At 44.6% G+C, this 23,260-nt stretch overlaps 1 protein-coding gene across 2 annotated transcripts in view; it reads left to right on the top strand.

Moving 5' to 3' along the window:
- The window catches only part of LOC146035633 (G-protein coupled receptor 143-like), a 54,652-nt gene that overhangs the window by 20,458 nt on the left and 10,934 nt on the right, over positions 1-23,260 (top strand). Inside the window, exons 4-5 of one of the 2 annotated variants that reach the window (XM_083159204.1) lie at positions 15,479-15,577; positions 21,385-21,494. In XM_083159204.1, coding sequence (XP_083015330.1) covers positions 15,479-15,577; positions 21,385-21,494 — 209 coding nt within the window. The remainder of the gene's footprint in view (positions 1-15,478; positions 15,578-21,384; positions 21,495-23,260) is intronic. The other variant, XM_083159205.1, reaches the window with a different exon arrangement.

Consider the following 23,260-nt stretch of genomic DNA (forward strand, 5'->3'; position numbering starts at 1 on the left):
ATGTCTGTGTTAGGCGCTTGTGCGTGCCACAGTATTCTCACTGTGGTCAGCAGATATATATCTATCTATCTATCTATCTATATCTTTATTAATACAAGCGTCCTTCTTCTTCAATATACTGCAGTATGGATATGTGTACCGCTTGCTCAATAATTGCTGTAACAAAATAACAAGAGATCCACCTGCATAAACGCTGCCTGAAACCAATATAGGAGGCCAGCAAAAATACAATCGCATTGCAGTGTGTTTCAGGTAATAGCTAGCACATTGATACATTGTATGAATTAAATACTCTGTATAAAGTAAATGATACAATGTATGTAATAAAAAAACACATGAAATTACATTGCAATTATATCCAAAACTAGCTTCATAAGCAATTATAATAAGCCCAGGGAACAGAAAATCATCCCATAGAATAAAATAGGAGTTCCACAGACATTAATGTATGAATATTGCTAAAATATTAGTATCTACATCCTGGTTTTAACCACAATTTCTTTTTCCCTTTTTTTGCACATCTTTACTATCGTCTTATTCGAGAGGATGTAAAATATACACCTCCTTTTAACCATAAAAATAAAAGTTAAATTTTAGAGATTGTGACATTTTCAGTTGGACGCCTTCCATAACATACTTTCAGAGTGCACCCCAAGAATCTCCCATCTTTCCTCTCTTTTCATATTAATCTATTACTATACAGGAGAGGGGTAGCACCATATTCTTGAAAAAATTAGAGAAAATATTCTCTTAGAAACTGAAAGTAAACCCTATCTCTAATATGGTCCTCCTTGCTAGATCAAAAACTTGCACCCTTAAAAGATTTTTAGGGTTCTGCTGTCACACAGCTTAATCAACATGAACAATGCATCTCCGAAGCATCATGAGGAGCATTTGTATAACATATAGTAATTTAGGTAAGAGTCTAGATCTGGCCACCTCCACTCTTCCCAGCTGGGACATGGACTTGGAAATAGTAGAAATTATGAGAATAAAATTACTTGAGTATAAGTGAGACGTTCGCACAGGGTTCGACAAACCCCGGGGGCCAGGTTGCCACGGCGACCAGATTCTGCTTCCTGGCGACCAGATTTTTTGGGGGGAGGAAGCAGAATCTGGTCATGGCCGGGTGCGCTTGTGGTAAAAGCTGGGCAGAGCGGTGGGCACAAATCACCCGGCTGTATGAGAGCATTTCAGCCGCGGCTACTTCAAAACTCGAGTCAGCGGGGGCGTGGCCTAATCAGCGTGCACTGAGCCCGATACGAGCCACTGGATCCCTGCGGCTGCACACCAGGATACCAGCTGCTGGATCTCCGCGGCTGCACACCAGTTCCCCTGCTGCCTTCACACCTCAGCCTTCGCTGACTCCCCAACTGTCTGCAGTTCCCAGCCGGGGGTACTTGCGCTGGCCGCTCTCTCCAGTTCCTTCCCCAGAGGCTGTGTCCTCCTGTCCCATGTATGGTCTACTGTGGGGTAGGGATTTCTGGCTGGTCAGCACCCAGTGACAGCAGCTGGATCATGGCTGGCAGCTGCTGCTGCACCTTGAGACGGGTGCTGCTCCCCTGCCTGCTCTCCGCTGCCACTGTATTCCACCAAGAGAGGGGCCCTGTTGTCTGAGAGATTCAGTCAGGTTCTCCCAGGACTCTTGCTACTATACCCCCTCTACCTGCCAGTCTGGTGAGTCCACTTTCCCTTTTATGTAACTGAGGCTGCTTCCTTGACTGAAGAATGGTATAATTTGAGTTTTTCTGATTTAATTTTTAGCGTATGTGCATGTGCAGACCCCTGGTGCAAGCGGGCACAGCAAACTGCTTGTTCGACCATCCCGTTCGCGCATAGCTGTGTGGACGGTGGTAGGGCAGAGCCCATGGGAATGTCCAGCATTTCATGGGCGTTGCCAAACCAATGGTCCTGTGGTATGGGGGGCAGGCAGCTGACGTTGTTGGATGTCAGCTGCCCGCCTGCTTCCTGCACAGGGCGCTTGTAGATCTGAGATAACAGATGTGTCTCAGATCTGCGAGCGCTGTAGAAATCATTCAATGGTCTGTGACCATCGAATGATTTCCTCCCTGCACGCAAGCTGCGAATGGATGTTTATGCTAAACATCCATTCGTACGTGAGCAGGGAATTTTGGCGCGCACTGTCGCTCTATTTACTTTGTCTGGCTCCTACACTTTCATCCTGGCTCCTAGATTTTGAAAGAAATTTGTCAAGCACTGTGTTAGCAGGTATTTGAATAGCTAGATATTTGATTTGAGTGGATTGCATCTTAATAAAGCATAGATCACCCACTGGAAAAAGCAGAGGAGGGCCCCCTCAACATCATCAGTTCAGATTTATTGATGTGTATCTTATAACCTGAAAAAGCTAAATTGTTTAATGATATCAAAAGCAGCAGGTAGTGAGTGTCCAGGGAGGACCGGAATAATAGCATATCATCCACAAAGAGTGATACACCTAAATCTATTTGGCTAATTTGAATACCCTGAAAGGACGGGGATTGTCTGTGAGCTATCGCTAGTGGTTTAAGTGCCAGGGCAAAAAGCAGGGGTGATAGGGGACAACCCTGTCACGTGCCTCTAAGGATTGGGAACGGATCAGATAATATTCCGTTGCATAGAAATCTAGATGTAGAATCTTTATACAAAGTGTGAATTAATTATATAAATCGGGTTGGGAATGCAAATTTACATAAAACAGTGCATAAATGGTCCCAGTGAACCACGCTGAAGGCCTTCTTGGCATTGAGCGAGAGTATCGCTAACGGGGCGGATGACTTGCCACACTGGAAATTCTGCACCACTGATAAAACTCTCCTAATATTAGTGACCGTGTTCCTTCTCATTACGAAGCCGGTTTGATTGGGATGAATCAAAGTGGGTAGAGACATTTTTAATCTCTCTGCTAATATTTTTGTAAGTATTTTATAATGATATCTAAAAGGGAGACCGGTCGGTATGATCCCAGGTCAGAAAGGTCTCATCCCGGTTTTGGAAGATCTTTACTCGTGGCTGAATTGAAAAGGCGGACTTGCAGATTCATTGTCTAGGATGGAGTTATAAACCTTTACCAGTGTAGGGATAATTTTTGGGGCTAGCCATTTTGTAATTTTCTGAAGTTAAGCCATCAGGGCCTTGCCCGTTTTCAGACCCTGTATGGCAGTGGAAACTTCTTCAAATGTGATAGCTACACTCAGAGCAGTGGAGGAGTCAGACGCTACGATTAGCCATGTTGTCATCAGACTGGGGTGCAGACTAGAGGGAGCTGTAAAACAAGTTAAGGGTCTGAGCAGTTTGAGCATTGAAAGATGTAAGCCTGCCGTTAGAGCCGCAAAGAGGCTGAATAGTAGATGGGGGTTGGTGGCCTTTTAGTAAGGAGTTTGCTGGAGTTGTTACCAAATTTGTGAAATTTGGCGGTAGAAGCAAAAGTGTACATAGACTCAGATTTAATAATAAGTCCCTCTAAGGTAGACTTTACTTGTTTGTAGTCTAGTTTGGTGATCGGGGTGGGTGAGTTTTTATAGAGATGGAATTTTGCTGTGTGATCTGTTTGGGCCTCGGTGAATTCATGGCAAATGTTTGTTTTGTCTTTTGATGGGCTACATGAGATATTATAGCTCCCCTAATAGTGGCTTTTGAGGCTTGCCAGAAAAGAGGGGGGGTGGTTTGAGCTGTAGGAACATTATGTGTGGCGTTGTCCTCTCATGTTTGTAAGATAGTTTCTTTTAGAGATTCGGAGGTGGGCAAATAGGATGGGCATCGCCATGATATGTAGTCTCGTTCCTCTAATGAGAGGGATAATGACAGCCAGATAACTGCGTGGTCTGAGAATGTAATAGGCTCAATTTGAGAAGTTAATATTTTGGGGAATCTAGTCTATTCTAGAAAAGGTGCTCGTAGCAGCTGAGAGATACGTGTAATCACGTTCTGTAGGATGAAATATACACCAAATATCCATAAGGTGGAGTTTGGATGCTAAGGCAGGGAAGCCGAAGGTTGGCAGGCGTCTAGGAACAGAAAATTGCCTATCTAATTTAGCATCGGAGATTAAGGTAAAATCTCCAGAGAATGATCGGCAAGTGTAAATGGGGGGTGAGTAGTATAATTGTGTGGAAAAAGGGATTAGAGTATGTGTTGGTTCATAAATATTAAGGATTATGTATCGAAGCCGTTCAAAAGTGAAACGGCATAGGATATATCTATCTTTGGAATCAGCTTGTAACACGTCAGCTGGTATTGGCACGTCTCTCCTGCTCATAACCACTCCCCGGGCTTTTGAATTCTAGGAAGCAGAGGCCAATACCTACCATGAAGCATCTTTAGTTGTGGGGAATTTATCCCGCCTGCATTCCAACTTCCAATGTTAAGCGTAGTCATAGTAAGGAGTTAGAAGGAGGCAAAAATGGTAAGTTACTGTACACAAAACATAAAAGTTAAATAAAACAATAGGCAATAATTCAAAGGACATGGAAATGCTGTGACAGAAAAAAGGGGAACGATTTTTTGGGAAACAAACATCAAAACAAGGACTTCCTGGAATAATCCAGATGGTATACATCCATATGGACGTAGCATAATGCAGTAGTGCTCCTGAACCAGGTCGCCCAACCTGAGCCAGGTCGCCCAACCCAATTATGAAAAATAATTAAAGGATTCGCATGCCGCCAGAGTGAGGGTGGGGGTCAGTATCAAATATGCATATTAGGAAAACATTGCATAGGTATAGATATTAAGTGGGAGGGAAGAATTACAAGGAGGATAAACCGGGTATTTAGAGTAATAAAGCGACTTATATAGTAACATTTAAAAAGTGTCAAATAACAATCAAAGATTTCGAAAAGTCTACATGTCATCAGCAAATCTATGTAAGTAAGGATTCACCAAGCAGTGTGGTAATAATCATAAAATCAATCATCCAAAATAAATATAACTGGGAAATGGTATATGAGAAAGGTAGAGTATTAATATAGGCTAATCAGGGATCATCAGACCGCATGTAGGACCCCTTTTCTTTCAGGAATGATTTAGCTTCGGCAGGAGACATAATATCTTTAAATGAAGTGCTGTCATATACACGTAGCCGAGACGGGTAAAGCAGGGCAAATTTGACGCCAACTTGAAAAAGTTTGGAGCAGATTGGAGAAAAGTCTTTTCTCACTTTAGATAGTTCCGCAGAATAATCCTGGAATAATAGTATCTTGTGGGATTGCCAGGTAATGTTACGTAGTTTACGAAATGCCATCCATAAAAGTTCCTTGTGCAGGTAGTTTAATGTTTTGAAGAATACTGCATGGGGTCTGGCGCCATCCTGTGGTCGAATTGAGCCATGGATATGTGTTCTTTCTATAATTAGATCATTGCAGCGATCTGAAACATGTAAAGCTGGGTACACATATGTACAATTTAATTTTTCTTGCGACCGTTCGATCGACCGAATACACGTTCGGCCGTCCGAAACATACGACCGATCTGCGCGTACACATATGTACAATTGTACTTGCGACGTCCGATGTACTCCCGTCCAAACAATCGCAAGAAAAAGATTGTACCACCGTACACACTCTCCCGTTCTGGCTATTCGCACGATAAAAATGTACACAACATTATCATAATGGGCTGGATTTAAAAGAGCATACCAAAACGAGGCGTGATCACGGAACAAAGAATCGTTCGTGTAGTACAGTGAATAGAGCCGTGACTATTCAGATCATTGCTAGCTGTACTGGATATACGTACGTTCGTTCGTCTATCGGTGCATTTGGGCCTTTTTAATCATGAGCTTGAGGAGAAGGAAGGCTCGTGCGTGCATTTTGGCTGCTATGGCCATTAGATTGCGGGCTATTAAAAAAAGAAAAAGGACCAAGAATCGGAGCTGCTGGACCAGAGACTGGCTTCTGAGGAGAGACACCTTCTCCCACATGCCATTGCTAAAGGAGATACGGGAGAACAATCCTGATGATTTCAGGAATTATCTCCGTATGGATGACGCTACCTTTATGGAGCTGCTGACACTGGTTACCCCTTTAATAGAGAGAGAGGACACCTATTTCAGGAGGCCCATTTCTGCAGAGCAGAGACTGGTGGCAACGCTGCGTTACCTGGCAACAGGCAGGACCCTTGCCGACCTGAGATTCACCACCGCAATCTCATCTCAAGCGCTGGGGTTGATAATACCAGACACCTGTGATGCCATCGTCCAAGTTCTTCAGGACAAATACATGAAGGTAAATATGGAAATTACATACATGTCCCCCATATGTATAGCTGTGCACATACCTGTACCCTACATGTATATCTTTACAATGCCTGTTGATTTAATCTTTTACACCAGTGGGTGGGGGGTCTTTTTGATAAGGCGGGTAATAGCTTTGAGGCTGCAATGGGGGAGGGCTGATGGGTCTAAAATCAACCAAACAGATTATTAATACGCATATACTTTTATATTGCAGTTTCCATCGACCAAGGAGGAGTGGCAAAATATTGCACGTGATTTCCGTGATCTATGGAATTTCCCTAATTGTGGTGGAGCTATCGATGGCAAACACGTCAGGATCATGCCCCCTGCAAAGAGTGGATCTTTTTATTATAATTATAAGGGGTTCTTCAGCATTGTTCTAATGGCCATCGCTAATGCCCGATACGAGTTTGTATTTGTGGACATTGGGAAAAATGGTAGAGTTTCAGATGGAGGAGCCCTGGAGAATACCTTTTTCCACGACCAACTGAAAAAAAATGAACTGAATCTGCCAGAGCGGACTGAAAATGAGCACGGTTTGAACTTTGTTTTTGTGGCGGATGAGGCCTTTGCATTGCACCCTAATGTCCTTAAACCCTACCCACAAAGGGCGCTGAACAGGGAACGACGCATTTTTAACTATCGCCTGTCACGTGCCAGGCGAGTGGTTGAAAATGCGTTTGGGATTCTGAGTAATAAATTCAGAATTTTTCACAGTCCCATCAATCTGCGCCTAGATAAGATTGACAAAGTGGTGCTGGCCTGTTGTGTGCTGCACAACTACCTGCGCAGAAAAGCGGTGCACACACAACAACTGGGGGCTACAGTGGATGAGAGCCAAGTTGTTGACGAGCCTATTGGTCTGACAGCTTTGGCAACTAATTTAAACACCAGAAATGCATCAACGCAAGCAAAGTTGTCAAGAGACGAGTACTTGAATTATTTCAATGGTGTTGGGGCTGTGGAGTGGCAGAATGACATGATTGCTTAAAAATGTACCTTTTTGTCATTGTAAATATATTGTTTTTTGGTGTGTAATAATCCATATTTTGCCAATAAAATTTGTATACTCACAGTTCCGCACAAGTTGTCCTCTGCGTCTTCTTGCAGCAAGGAGGGGGAGGTGGAGGCCGAATCACGGCAAGTGAGTGGTAGTACTCAGGTGCCAGGCATTCCTGGAGGGCACAATGCCACGGCACCTGGAGTGCAGACTGTACCCAGTACTGGTGTTTATGTACTAGCAAGTAGTTGCTCCACCACACCTATTTCTATGCCAATTTCTCCTGGTACTTTGTACGTATGTATATCTGTGCCCTATAGTCACCCTGCATGGTAAATGATATTTTCACACGGACACCAACTAGATTACAGAATTTTTTATTTTTATATAAATTATTAACTTATAAACTTATAAAAAATATAACATAAATAACAAGTAAATAAATAATAAAGAAATACTTAAACATAAAAATATTTAAAACAATAATGCACTTAAATAAACTATATAAAATATTTACATATGGTGGTAAACTTGTCCCACCCCATAATCCCCTGTATCCATCGGTGGTTGGGAGGGAGATGGACTTTCCAATAAACTCTGGAAGGGGCCACCAGGTGGACCTGGTGGGAGCGTATTAGCCAACGTTGCCGGTTGGTGCTGCCTTTGCCCAGTTGGTGGCTGTAAATGTTGATACTGCGGATATTGCACCGGGTGAAATACCGCTTGTTGGGGTATAGGAGCTGGGCTGATGGGTTGAAATTCAACCCTAGGCAGAGGGGTCTCATCGGTGAGACGTGTGTGCCGGGACAGAGTCCCCACACGGGCCCGGTACAGCGTCTCATAAAATATGCGCTCTACCTCCACCCTTGTAGCCGGGTCCAACTTTCGCAAATTGTCAGCTAATACACTCCCCACCCGGTCCGCATCATCCTCATCCATGGTCATCAATCTGTTGGCAGACTCCAGGATCTTGGTGGTTGCCACGTCCGCAGCATCTGGAGTCTGCCTCGGCCTTTTGCGCCCTCTTCTTGATGGCGCTTCTGCTGGAGGTTGAGCGCTTGTTTGCGGTTCAGCGCTGGTCGTGGCGGTTGGTGTGGGGGTGGAGCAGAGGGCCGGTGAAGGCAGCTGTGATGCCACCTCCAGCGATGCCGAAGATTCATCCTCGGCAAATAGCGATGGCTGTAACAAAACAAGATGACAATGATGTATCACTATCGATTTTTAAGACTTCCATATATTTTTATATCTACGCAGAAGAACGCAGCCCATACACCACCATGTTGCTGCCATGGATGAAAGTGAGCTAGTTGAAGAGGCGTTATGACTGGCATCTCTGGAAACTAATTATTTAGATACCAGACATACCAAATACTAATTTAAACACCAGAAATGCATCTATGCGTGCTAAATTAACAGGGATGAATACATGCAGTATTTTATTGGTGTTGGCGCTGTGGATTGGCAGAATGATATTATTCCGTTAATTTTAGACAACAAAAAATATTACAATAATCCGCGCCAGAAAGACTACAACAGTGTAGATACCAGGGATTACCAATGACAACCAAAAGTTCCAAATACAAAAAATGTGGTAAATGCACTTGCGATGTCTGAATATTGATCACTGTGTTCTCAGGCGGATAACAGTATACCTCCACCACTGAGAAGAACCAGAATTAGGGCCACAGAGAAGGTTAAAATGACGATGTATAACCAAAAGGGGGGGTATCGCCCCCTGCAACTGACCTCTCTGTTGTGCCCAACAGAGAGGTCAGTTGCAGGGGGCGATACCCCCCCTTTTCATTTTACATGTTCACAATTTTTATACTGTACTTGCTGTTATATTTATCTGGTTTAAAAAAAATTTTTTAAAATAAAATACGTCTACTTACTGTGCCGCAAATGGTGTCATCAGAAAGCTCTTGGTTGCACGCGGAGGTGGAGGGGGCAGGCTGGTTCCTTGTAGTGTTGCTGACCGAATCCCTGGGCAGCTCCTGGTCCACCGTGAAGGCCAGCAGGTCGTAGTACCACAGCCTGGGCACATAGACTTGGTCTGCCCCTGCCCCAGACCGCTTTGAGGACTCCACCTTATTTAGTTCCTTTTTAAATACGGTCCTCATATTAGCGATCCGAGTCCGGACCCACTCTACATTTGCTGTGGGGTAGTAGGTCTGGCTCACCCTCACCAGCTCCTCCAGAGCAGATAGCCTCTTCTGCCGATTCGAATGGTCTTTGGATTTGGTATTCCAGAGACAATTCTGATCCCTGTAGGCCTCAATGAAGTCCTTCATAAATTCGACATTTTTTTCTGCCATGGTTGAATTTCTGTTCCAAAAAATAAAATAAAAAGGCATATTATTACACCATAAACCATTTAATGTACAGGTGTTCAGTCTGTGGGACACTAGATATACTGTAGCTATAGTACAGGAGTTGAAACTCTGTGGGACATAGGATACACGGTCACTACAAGCCCCAGCATACCCATGGCCCACAGATTGAAGTCCCTGTCATAGAAAACTACACATTTTGTGTTAATACTCACCGAAATAATTGTCGATACAGTCCGGAAAATTCGCTGCGCTGCTCCGATCAATCCAACAGCAACGACGGAATATTCTTTCGTGCTGAACGTGGCTTGAAACACAGTGATTGGATGAGCACACGAATCTCCGCCCCACGCACGTGCTTCGCGTCACACAGACACGGGACATCGAGGAGCCATGTCGGAGGGTCTGGCGCCACCGCATATGGGGGAGGCCAGTACAGAACCTACAGAACCTTTGTTTTCCAATTCTGCACTGATAACAACAGATAAAGAAATCGCTGACAACAAGGAGAAAAAAGTGACGCGCGCATCCGCCATGTCATCTGCAGAGGTGGAACTGATGGTCAAAATGCTGGATAGAAGGGACTACGATTGTTCGAGAAAAACATACCCCAAGACAAATTATAGAAAAGAAATTATTATGCAGCGTGTATGCAAGGAGATAAAGGAGAAGTTTGGGAAAAGAAGGTCCAAATACCAGCTCCAAAAACGGTGGTCGGACCTGAAGCACAAGGAGCAGGCCAAGCTCAAGAAAATTCGTGGAATTATTAAAAGAAGTGAGTCCAATGCCCTAGGTAGCTTTATTAATATACTGTCATGATCCATTACATTTTGTGTGTTTTGCTGACATGTTGCTTGTTTTTACTCAGAGGAAATCCATCCCAGGAGAAGACATGAGGAAGGCAGAGACAGGGCCTCCAACCTAAAAATAAAGAAGGAGAGTACAACAGGTAAGGTTTTGTACCAGCACACCAACAGAACACATGTTTTATACACACAACAAGGGGTAGTAATATGTCACTTTACCTTGTCACTATAGATGATATCCAGGCTGCGCAGCCGATGGAAGGGACCGCAGAGGGCCACCAAGTGATTGCGATCACCAGCAGTGTAGATGGTGAGTGTATACTGCAAATCATCTTTATGGGATAGTGACGTATCATTTGTGGAAAGGTAAACCTTTCTTTATCTGTACTTATTATAGATATCATCGAGATTTCAGATGTCAGTGCAGAGGGGGAGAAGAACACACCATCACCTGACACGTCCAGCGACGAAAGCACAATGCAAGAAAACATGACACAAGTCCATAAATGTCTACAAGAACTTAGCGGGAAAGTCCATACCGTAGCCCAAAAAATTTCAAAAATCCAAAAAGGCGTAGCAGTAGTACACTCTTTATACGAAAAAATTTATAACGGTTTGCATTGTAAAGTCAAAAAATAGTTTGTGTACTTTATTTAACTTTTTTTCTCCTTCTTGTTTATTTGGAGGCCAGAAGCATGGTGCATGTCGTGGCAAGCAGTCTCACGGCAGCAACGCATCCCATGTGAGCAGGCCGGGATGTTCCCATGTGATGCGTTGCTGCCGTGGGACCGCTTTCCACTACATACACCACCATGTTCAAATGTGTTTTTATGTTTTTTGGATGGGTGGGCTTTCCTGCTAAACCTTCACACGTGGCACTTATGTCATGGCAAGCAGTCCCACGGCAGCAACGCATCACATGTGAGCAGGCCGGGATGTTCCCATGTGATGCGTTGCTGCCGTGGGACCGCTTTCCACTACATACACCACCATGTTCAAATGTGTTTTTATGTTTTTTGGATGGGTGGGCTTTCCTGCTAAACCTTCACACGTGGCACTTATGTCATGGCAAGCAGTCCCACGGCAGCAACGCATCACATGTGAGCAGGCCGGGATGTTCCCATGTGATGCGTTGCTGCCGTGGGACCGCTTTCCACTACATACACCACCATGTTCAAATGTGTTTTTATGTTTTTTGGGTGGGTGGGCGTTCCTGCTACACCTTAACGCAAGCACCTGTATAGAGAAAATATGTCCATTTGTACATTTAGATTTTGGCAGGTACCACAGCTGATATACTGCATGTTTTTTGGATGGGTGGGCTTTCCTGCTAAACCTTCACACGTGGCACTTATGTCATGGCAAGCAGTCCCACGGCAGCAACGCATCACATGTGAGCAGGCCGGGATGTTCCCATGTGATGCGTTGCTGCCGTGGGACCGCTTTCCACTACATACACCACCATGTTCAAATGTGTTTTTATGTTTTTTGGGTGGGTGGGCGTTCCTGCTACACCTTAACGCAAGCACCTGTATAGAGAAAATATGTCCATTTGTACATTTAGATTTTGGCAGGTACCACAGCTGATATACTGCATGTTTTTTGGATGGGTGGGCTTTCCTGCTAAACCTTCACACGTGGCACTTATGTCATGGCAAGCAGTCCCACGGCAGCAACGCATCACATGTGAGCAGGCCGGGATGTTCCCATGTGATGCGTTGCTGCCGTGGGACCGCTTTCCACTACATACACCACCATGTTCAAATGTGTTTTTATGTTTTTTGGGTGGGTGGGCGTTCCTGCTACACCTTAATGCAAGCACCTGTATGTGATATACTCTGTTCAGGTCCGACCACCCAAATAAACAAAGTGTTCACAGTATTTTTTGTCAGTATTTCTTAATAAATGTTAAGTGTTTATGCAGAACAATGAACATCACATATCTATCTATCTATCTATCTATCTATCTATCTATCTATCTATCTATCTTCTATAACTATATCTGTCAGGAATGCACACACAACGATTATTTATTTCAAAAGGAATGCACACACAACGAATATTCTTTAACAGCATGGCGCGGAAAGTACGGGGGAGAAGACTTCCTGTTGTTTACATGCTGCGCTGATGGAGGGATGACGCAGCTAGTCAACACCCACATGGGCGTGCTGCTTTTGGGAGGAATGATCGCAGGAACGGGCTGCATATCGATCGAACGTGCGTACACATGTCACTTTTCTTTCGATATGGAGCCGTCCTGTCGGAAGAATATTAAGCAGCAAAGAACCTGCGACCGACCGACCGTGGACGGCCAAGAGCGTTTTTGGCCGTTTATCGATCGCAACGAAGGGATCGGGACAGCGTACACATATATACAATCGAACGGCCGTTCGTCCGCAGATCGGAAGAACGGCCCGACGATTGTACATATGTGTACCCAGCTTAAGAGTTCGGGCAGAGTAAACAGATGAAATCAAAAAGCTCCTGACCTTTTACAGATTCTGGTAATCCTACCAGTTGGAGATTATTCCACATGGATCTGTTTTCAAAGTCTTTGGATTTTTGTTATGTAAAGATTGTGGGCGACATTTAATAGGGTCCATATTTGGGGGGGGGGAGCAATTTTTTTCGTAAAAAACAAACAAACAGCCGTTTTCGCCTATTTTACGAAAATCTCATGTTAGGTTGCGATTTTTGGGAAAAAAAATCGCATTTTGTTCCGCTATTTCGCACATTTGAAAGGTGCGATTTTTAGTTAAACTAAAAATCGCATCCAGATGTTTTCCCATTAAAAAGTATACAAATCATCTATTTAATGGGATGCGATTTTTAGTAAAGGTTACTAAAAATTGCAAAATAAATAGACCAGGTTCTGACTGGCGAATTTGTCAGAAACATGCACAGATCATTGAGATCTGTGCATGGTTCCGGTGTAAAAAAAAGAGATAAAACAAAAAGTGGAAAAAAAAAAACTGCGTGGGGTCCCCCTCCAGAGCATAACCAGCCTGGTTTCATAAAATCACGGGGCAGAACAAATAGAGGTCCCCTGGATTTTACAAAATCAGCGCCAGACTCAAGGGCCGGTCCTGGTTCCCAAAATACGGGGGACAAAATGACTAGGGGTCCCCCAGTATTTCAAGAACCAGCACCGGGCCCAACCAGCCAGCAGGGTAATGCCACAGCCAGGGGGAGACTTTTTATACAAGTCCCCCCGGCCAAAGCATTCATCCCCCTGACCGGTCAGCATGGGCAGGGGTCCTGGGGAAGCGGGGACCCCCCCAAAGAAGGGGTCCCCCCCTCCCTCCAGAACTTAACTGCCCATGCTGAAGCCCGGGGCTGTCCTCGATGCCCCTGGGCTGTGGGCATCGAGCTGATTCTGTGTAAAAAAAATGATGAAAAACTATTGTCTTATACCGTGGAACTATGAGTCCCAGCAAGCCTCCCCCACATGCTGGGATTTGGAGAACCACAAGTCCCAGCATGCGGGGCATTAAAGGGCCCGCTGGCACTTTTAGTTCCACAGTCAAATAAATAGTTAAATAAACACACTGACACCCATTAAAAATAAAACTTTAATACATCCAAAGCCCACACATACTGATACTTACCTATCTTGAGCCTGTAGGTAGGTCCCTGGGTCCGGGGCTGGTCCGGGGTCCTGGGCTCCAGGGCTGAAGAGTCCGGGGTCCAGGATCCGAAGAAATTCATAGGGGGACCTATGGAAGAAAATCCTACTCACCAAGGTCCTCAGGCGAAGCTCTGTCCTCTTGATCAGACGTAGTCCAGGTCTTCTTTAAAAAAAATGCGTACACTCCCGCTGGTACTGTCTAACGAACTAGCCGGAGAGACGCTGATGCTCCATCTTCAGCGTCTCTCCTCGGATTGATTCTAGTGGCCGCCAAACTCGGCTCCTGATTAGCCGCTAGGTGGCCAATAGAATCATTCGGAGGAGAATGATTCTATTGGCCACCTAGCATCTCTCCGGCTAGTTCGTCAGACTATACCAGCGGGAGTGGACGCTTTTTTTTTTATTTATTTTTTAAAGAAGACCTGGACTACGGCGGATCAAGAGGACAGAGCTTTGCCTGAGGACCTTGGTGAGTAGGATTTTCTTCCACAGGTAGGAATTGGGGTTTTGCATTGGAGTGCTAAAAAAGACTGATTAAGTCTTTCCTGGGGCACACTTAATGATGTATTTTGTAAATTGGAAAATTTAAAAATAACTTTTATTAGTTGCTTTTCTAAAAGGAAGAGTGACGTCTGTCACTTATTAGGATATTTTATCAGGAATCCTATTCCAGTTAATGTATGCTACAATATAGTAACAGTGTTCCAGGTATAAGATAATGCATAACAATTTTTGGCAAATTGTGCTCTAACTGCGAAAATTTCTATGTTAGATAGATGCCCTTTCCTGTTTATCATATATTTCTAAATTTCCATTTTAATCGTAACAGGTATATAGGGCTACCTTATCCTGCCTGCTTTCCTCCCTCCATACAAATAATTTCTCTGGTACCCACACTGGTTTACAATAAAGATTGCGCAAAGAGATAGAGAAATACTGAGTATAGTGTGCTTTTGTGTCACAGAACCTCTCTTCTGCTTTTGTGCATCATATGCTAGTATCAGATGCCGGATGAGAGAGAGAGGGTACTGTGTTTTTCCTAGCACTACAGATAGGGAGGTTAATAGATACAGTGTTGGCCTCTACTTGCCCTTAGTGACTGCTCAGAGCGTCCCTGTTGCAAAGCAGTGCAGGGTTGCTGCCCGGCTATCGGGCTTAGAGAGCCTTACTGTGAGCGTTTGGTACTTGTGTAGTTTCACGGCGCCAGCATGGTGTTGTGTGTCTGAGTCCCCTTGCGGGACTTTTTATGGTATTTGAAGAAAGCGGATATATGAGCTAGTTCCATAAAAATCCACATTGTAAAAATAATCACTCTTTGGATTGAAGCACACTGGGGCAAATCCTCTGTGACCCAGTCCATAATCATAGTTGTCATTAGAACCAAAGCTTGTACTATCCGTTTCTTTGTTTGTCTTTCTTTTACCAAAAATGATGTCGAATGTCCAATCATTCATGATGTTTACTGTATGTGTTCCTCAGGTTAGAGAGACTGTGCACATTTTTATGTTATGGGGCTTCCAGCCTCATATGTCTACATGGACTACTTATGCTGGCAATTCCTTCTGCAGCTGAATCCAGGTAACTTCACCAACTACTCTCTAACCTTTCCACCTGCAGTGACTAGATAGTGGTGACACTAAATATTTGGTTTCTTACAATTACAATGGAAATATTTTGTCACTCTGTATATTATTGTTGTTGGGTTTTATGCAGAATGGGGTTTGTTAAATTTAACGCTAAAACATTCCTCCCTTAAACGACACTTTTATTGCTTGTATACAGAGTGCATCTGAAGATGTATTCAGCTCTGTACACTGACAAAAACGCCAGGTTTACCCTACCAGGGCAGAAGCGCAAAAACATTTTGTAATAGTAAAAACAATGCATCAACTAAGAAATCTGATGGGGGGGGGGGGGGGGGAGAGAAAAAAAAAAAATATATATATATAATGGTGCGTGGCCTCGTGTGTGTGTGTGTGTGTGTGTGTGTGTGTGTGTGTGTGTGTGTGTGTGTGTGTGTGTGTGTGGTAATTTGGTGGGAAGGGTAATGGATATATATTATTTCTCTATCGTCTTGGTTGTATATTTTCCTATATTAGATTTAGTTTGTCATATTTGGCTGTGAGAGCTGTGAACAGTAGAGGGCACTATAGGAAAAGACTCGGGAAAAGAATTTCCTTTCTGTGGAAAAAATAAAATAAGAAAATAAACCTTTTATTTTTTATATTTTTAAATAACAATCTTTGCTTCTTCTGGATTCTCCACGTGAATGAACATCCACCCTCTGCATGCAGTGAGCATTCACATAAACATAAGTACATTTTGCTAGTCTAAAGAAAATGTCACTATTCAAGATGAAATTACCCAATATTGACAAACTATATAGTGGTCTTCACCCTCCAGGTTATCTGCTGTCAATCTGAGACTTCCCTGTTTGCTTTGGGTTCTTCAGAAATGTGATTGCATCCCTGGTGGAATTAGTATTGTAAGTCCCATGTGTCTGCTGGATATATTATGGTAAAGTAGGCCTTGATGCCTATAATTCACCATCATCATTAAACTTGACCTTCCTTTCCATCCTGTCTCAGCCCCTGCTGATTTGCTAACCTTTATTGGAGGCAAAGGCATAACCAGGGCCGTCTTAACAGCAGTGTGGGCCATAGTTGCAGACTTTTTGGCTGCCCTCTCCGGAGAGGGCAGCCAGCTCAGTAAAGCAGGGGGGTGAGGCCATCTCCGGGAGGGGAAAGGGGCGGTTCGGGGGCAGAGCCACAGGACTGGCTGTCCTATTAGGGGCGTGTTTTTAGTGATCTCATCATTTTAGCCCCACCGTGCAATGCCTGTATTTCAGGCATTGCACGGCAGGGGGCGGGGCTAAAAAGCCGCGATCGCGTCATTTAACCCAGGGACCCCCTGCCGGGTGGGGGTGTCCGCCGGTGATTAAGGGCAATGCGGGAGGGTTGCCCCCCTTTCCGAGGGGCCGGGAGGGGGACCCGATTTCCGGTACCCTCCTGGCCATTCCGGGAGGGTAGGCAACCCTGGTGTGGGCCCCTGGGCAAAGCAATGCACTGGGGCCCTTACCCATTCTCCCCTCCTAGGCGTGGGGGGGTGCTATCAGCAGCAGCTTTGATGTCCCACGGGTGGCAGGGGGTGCTCTATCTTCCACTCAACATGTAGGACCTGGAGCAGTAACTTCTGCTAATTACTCCTTTACTGCACAGGTGGTGGGAGGGTGAACACTAACGTGTGGAAGGGGGCACTGAGCTGAATGAAGGGTCCCTTGTAAATGACTTCCAGGGAGGTAGGGGGGGTTTATACGCAGGGGAGGGTTGGATAATTGAGTGGGCTTAATATTCGTCATTTTCCAGTGGAAGGGCAGCTTGTTTGACTGCAGATATCACCATTACCTGGAAATAGATTTCTTAGCCTAGTAGAAAAACCTAGAGTCCCAACTTTCAGGAGGTGCTGGGAACTTGGGGATCAGAGATCAGGAGCCAGAGCAATCCATTGACAAAAATATAAAACTGTACACCAGACGTTTGGAGCTGGAGCAGGGACCGGCTGCTGGAAGGCTGATATCTTTGGTTCTGGGCATGATAAAGACAAGCCGCTAGTGTCGACAGGAAGGAAAGACTCCCAGCTTTTGGAATATACTCTCAGAAAAATGCAGAGAAAACCTGAGAAATATGACTGGGAATTGCAATTAACAGGTCGGATGTGGACTGCAGCTTTTGAAGTTTGATACAGTGTATCTCCAGTTTCCCATGGCCGATTTTCTAAATTCTGGTATCCCTGGAAAAAGGGGATCCTCAGCTATCAGCATAGGACCCTTATACACCTGGGGCCCCTGGGCAAGTGCCCATTAAGCCCATACGAAAAGACGGCCCTGGGCATAACTCTTGGAGGCAATGGCATCACCTGCCGCCAGGCTCCTGTTCCCAAAGGGGCACCTCTGCTCCCCAGCAAGTTTAAATCCGTTAATTGAAAGCCATCGATATCGCTTCTGTCGCTCCCCCTCCTAGCATCATTTTTGCAAATGTGTCACACCCTGTATTAGAACCCATGACCTGTCTACTGGAGACACCTTAATGGTTGAGCTATGTTGGGGGCACCAATATTTATCTTGCATTTGGGCCATACTTGCCTACTTTTGAAAACCAGTTTCAGGGAGATTATAGTTGGTAATAGAATTTTGCACAGCGCCCTATTGGGGAGAGTGTCATGCTCCACCCAAAGGGCGTGTCTAGTTCCATATATGGAGAGATTGTGAAAGTGACACCTAGAAGCGTGGCAGAGTACTGCTACATCTGAGAGGAATCTTTTAAAATGACTTCTATCCAAATGTAGATGAGCCCCAGAGCAGTTAGTAAGAGATACTATACTTGCTAAAGTGCTGGGAAATGGCGCTGGCGATTCAATGTAAATGTATCTGTATCTCATTCATTTTCTTCCCAAAAATGTAGCAGTGTAATGTGGGCTAGGTGAAATGAGGGAGATTGCTAGACTAATGAGGGAGAGAGGGAGATTGCTGTTATTTCAGGGAGTCTCTTGCAGAATGCAGGAGGGTAAGCAACTATGCTCTGGGCAACTGGGACAAATGTACACCACTGCTTTGGGATTATGCTATATTTGCTCCCTATCATCTATTTAAAATCTGTCTACACACCACTGCTGTGGATGTAATAAGTCTACTCTCACTTTTTGTGTAGAAGTCTCAAAATGCTCATTGCTAAATACCAATCTCCAGAGCTCAGAAGATGGTATCGCAGGTAACCTGATGCTGCATGCTAGGACGCAGCATGGATCATTAATGCAAGCCGGAGGTGTCTACTTATCTAAGGGCGGTATTCAATGTGAATACCGGCGAGGTGCAGCGAATGCCGGCTCCGGTATTCAACGAGTCAGGGGCTCGCTGCCCCTGACCGGCGAATATGAGCTCCTGCGGCGAACGCCTTAGGGAGCCTGAGGACGGTGGCAGGCAGGGAGATGGAAGTCTCTCTGCCTGCCCCAGAGCGTATGTGGGGGGGAAGGTGGGTTCCCCGGGTGCCAGGCAGCACAGACTGCCCCCCGGGGGTGCCAGCAGGGGACCGGGTATATTCACTACACCCGATCATGCATATGTAACAATCGGGTGCAGTGAATATATGAATATCTAATGAGCGGCTCGGCTCCGGCGCCCCCTGCTGGCTGCTGTGTAAAAAAAAATTAAAATTATATATATATATATATATATATATATATATATATATATATATATATATATATATATATATATATATATAATTTTTTTTTTTTTAAATTAAATATATATTCATGTGCTTACAGCACATGAATAAAAATAGCATGCCCCTCCTCAGAATAAAATTCCTGATTTTTTTACACCAAATGTAAAAAACAAAACACTTTATTTTAAAAGTTCACATTCCACTTCACCATAAAAAGATAGCGATTGCTACTCGGTGAATCATGGTGAAAAAAACCTTCAAATGTATTCGCCATCTGGTCATTGAATAGGGTGATTCACCGTTTTAGTCAAAAATTCGCCAAACAGCACAAATTTGCCATAAAAACCTGGCGAATCATCCTCATTGAATACCGCCCATAGAGTTGCTGCATTACCATACAAGTGCATATCTGCGGCTTCCAGTAGTGCACCCCGAAAACAACCCCTCATAGACCAACAGTTGTTATTGTGATACAGAGACCGCTCAGTCTCCCTCTGCATGAACAGCCACAGTGACGATCATCAGAACATCTAGCAATGAGCAATTCAGCAGAGCTCTCTTTACTTTGAAAAGCACAGGAGAATGCAGGGGAGCTGCAGACAGTGGGAGTGCCAGGCATTTGCCTGCACCGTGCACCAGTCTATGGATCCACTGCTGGGCTGGCTTGATATCTCTTCAGTGTTCACAGGGGGCCAATTCCTCACTCTTCAGCGCCGCCTCCAAATGTAAGCTCCGCCTCCAAATTTTCCCTACACTAATTCCCTGCTAGATGGGACTTCAGAGGGCAGGGGCTCTCTCATACCCTGGGGACTGCACAGATGGAGAGAACACTCACAGCAGCCACGGTGACACCAGGTTATACCTGCACTATACAGTATATGACATATTCTATTTTTGAAGATATGTGTGTGGTGTATATACTGTATATTGCACACATAGCACATTCAGAGAACATTTACTAAAATTGCTTGAAGTTTTAAAACCATAATTCCTTTATTGGCCACATACCAGCATACAAAACAGTGTGACAGATGTGTCCTGCCAACGTTTCTGTCTGCGAAGAGACATTTGTTAATTACATACATCCTTCCTCATCCCTATTAATGGCTCCAATACTCATTCAATAAAGGGATGAGGAAGGATGTATGGCCTTGTCTCTTCGCAGATCGAAACGTCGTCAGGACACGTCTGTCACACTATATCAATGTTTCCGTATACTAACCCCACCTTACCCTGAAGATGGGGGTAATACACTGAAACATTGATATAAGCACACCGCGTATGTGTTTATTTATGGATGGGGGCGAGGAACCTTATGTATGTATGTATGTATGTATGTATGTATATATTTTAGATTTTAGAGAGAGAGTTCGAGCCATGGTGGGAATAGAACCCGTGACCTCAGTGCTGTGAGGCAGTAATGCAAAGCATTACACCATCCGTACATATATTGTGACCATTATCACAAACCTGGGGACTCAGATGAAGACTTTGTTGTTTATTCTCAACAGCAAGTTACAGCATAGCCGGTTAAATCCATATGCAGACGGTATTACAGGCAATAGCATACAGGCACTCTTAGCATAGCAGACTCTTGATAGACTTTAGTGGTCGCTAGTTTAACCTACACAGCCCAATCTATCACTTGTGTAGCTATTCCACCAAGCAAGGTGATTCTGCCCTGGAAACCCTTTATATGAGGAAATCCCAGGTGCTGCTGATTACACCTGGGATTCTGTAAGACAAATTGTTTTTTAAAGTCAGGAGCTTATAAGACCGGATCGGTACATAAAGCTGGTCTTAAATCCTGACCCTCTCCTCCATGCGGGAGAGGGTCAGGTAGCTGAGGGTAACGAGCCATGTGATAAACAAGCCATGGGTATATAAAGCCAACCTCAGCACAGCCAGCTATCCACTTTTGATAAAGCCACCTGGTGTGGGGAAACGCATCAGAAAGCTGTCTGGACAACCCTCATTGCACACCCCCCACTGGATAGTAGCCCGAACCAACCTCTGGGATCCCTCATTTCCCCAGCTCCAGTCTCTGCATTCACTGCCTGTAATTCCCACACTAGTTCCTAAACCTAACAATTTCTTGCTAACTGTTTTCTGCTATTTTTAGATGATTGAAGAAGCAAAATCCTAATTTCTGCTTATGCCCAGGTGTGACTCTACACAAGGCCTGGTCCTGTTCCATGATGTCATCCTATATGCCCCACTATTGCTTGCATTGGTTGGTAGCCCTTTGCTGCTGAGAAGAGCTGTTTGTGGAGGTACAGTATGCAGACAGTTCTGCAATCTATTATTCACATCTGCTTTGTGGAATGGTTAAGTGTCAACATAATGATTGTCGGTATGAGCCCTGCATCCCGTTGAATGGATTCCTTTGATAATGTGCTGGCAGCATTCATGTAGCTGATGGCTCCACTGGCTATTAATAAATGGCAGTGGATAGAGTACATTATAATGGTGGTCAGGCTTGGAGATCTACAATGAATTGGCCACCATAGCTTACCCCAGATACACATTAGGTGATATATTGTCCAATATATCGTTGCAATGTGGATCGTAGTGATATATTATACACATTGCATAGTGCACTGGTCTCCAAACTGGAGCTCGCAAGCTACCGGTAGCTCATGGTTATAATATGGGTAGCTACCCTAGCTGTAGTACTGCCGAGACAGCAGGAAGTGATCCAGTGTCAGTGACCTAAAACAGACAGGTGGCTGCTTTCGAGACCTGCAAATATCAACACCACCAGTGGGAGACAGCAGTGCAGCTGACACTCTACAGTGGAGGGAAGGTAATGCCCCTTTCAGACAGCACATACTATCCCGTATTTTGACAATTTTTTACAGTTTCAAAACGGTAATATGTGCGGTCTGAAAGGTCCACAGTGAATTTGCCGTTTCCCAAAAAAAAAAACGGTATTTGGAAACGGGAAAAAAGCAGGGTCCTACCTGTTTGAGACTTTTGTTTATTTTTTTGCAGTCTGAATGGGTCTGAAATGGTATTTAGGACCCAGCTAATAGTGAGCACAAGCTGATCCCGCTCTGTGCATATCTAGTGCAGTGAATATTTAATAATCGGGTCCCCGCCCCCTGCATATGGAATGAGCGGGACCCGGGATCCGCTCATTAGATATTCACTGCACTACCTGGTCCCGCTCATTAGATATGCAGGGGGCGGGGACCCGCTCATTAAATATTGACTGCACTAGCGGGTCCCGCTCAATAGATATGCACAGAGCGGGACCTCAGTGCTCAACCTGCAGGGCTTTCACACCGCAAAATCTGCTCAGTAAGTGCGGTCTGAAAGGGACATAAACCTGCTTTGACCCGGTATTTAAAACATTTTAAATACCGGGTCTTAGCAGGTTTTGCGGTGTGAAAGCAGCATAATTGGGAGTCACTGCAGGATGGAGAGGGGATCCGCAGAAGAGCCTCCATGCTGCAGCTGGTTGTCAGATCAACGGGATAGGCCAAGGGCTGGAAGTCGGTCACTTGAAAAACAACCAGCTTTTTTATTTTTATATATTTTAGTAGCTCTTCGTTTTTCTTGAGTAGCTCACACCCCAAATAAGGTTAGTGACCACTTGCACTGACCCAATCCTTTGGTTGTTTCCTGGGACGTCCTGTCAGGTGAGCTGCACAACAAATGGGAATAATGGCTTGCAGTGATAACAATACATTGCACTGCTGCAGTGTAATTGGTGAAGTGATATTATTGTACCATTGGACGTACTGTCAACTGGGACACACAACATCCTAGTGTAAACCCGGCCTCTGAGTCTGCTATAAATAGCAAGTGTTTTATACTCTAGCATAAGTTCTGCAGGGTGTAAGGACCCCAATATTTTATTATGAGGATCTTGAGTAAAGGCGGCCATACACATGCAGATTTATCTGCAGATCTGTCTGGTTGGAAGAAAAAAATGGCTATGGATGAGAGCAAATGATCTTTGACCATTTGCTTGGAAATGCTGGGAAACTGACAAACTGTCACTCATCCATAACCATGTTGTTTTTGTTTCAAC

Source organism: Crinia signifera, chromosome 9 (genome assembly GCF_055691185.1).
Source record: "Crinia signifera chromosome 9, ASM5569118v1, whole genome shotgun sequence".
Lineage (NCBI taxonomy): Eukaryota > Metazoa > Chordata > Amphibia > Anura > Myobatrachidae > Crinia > Crinia signifera.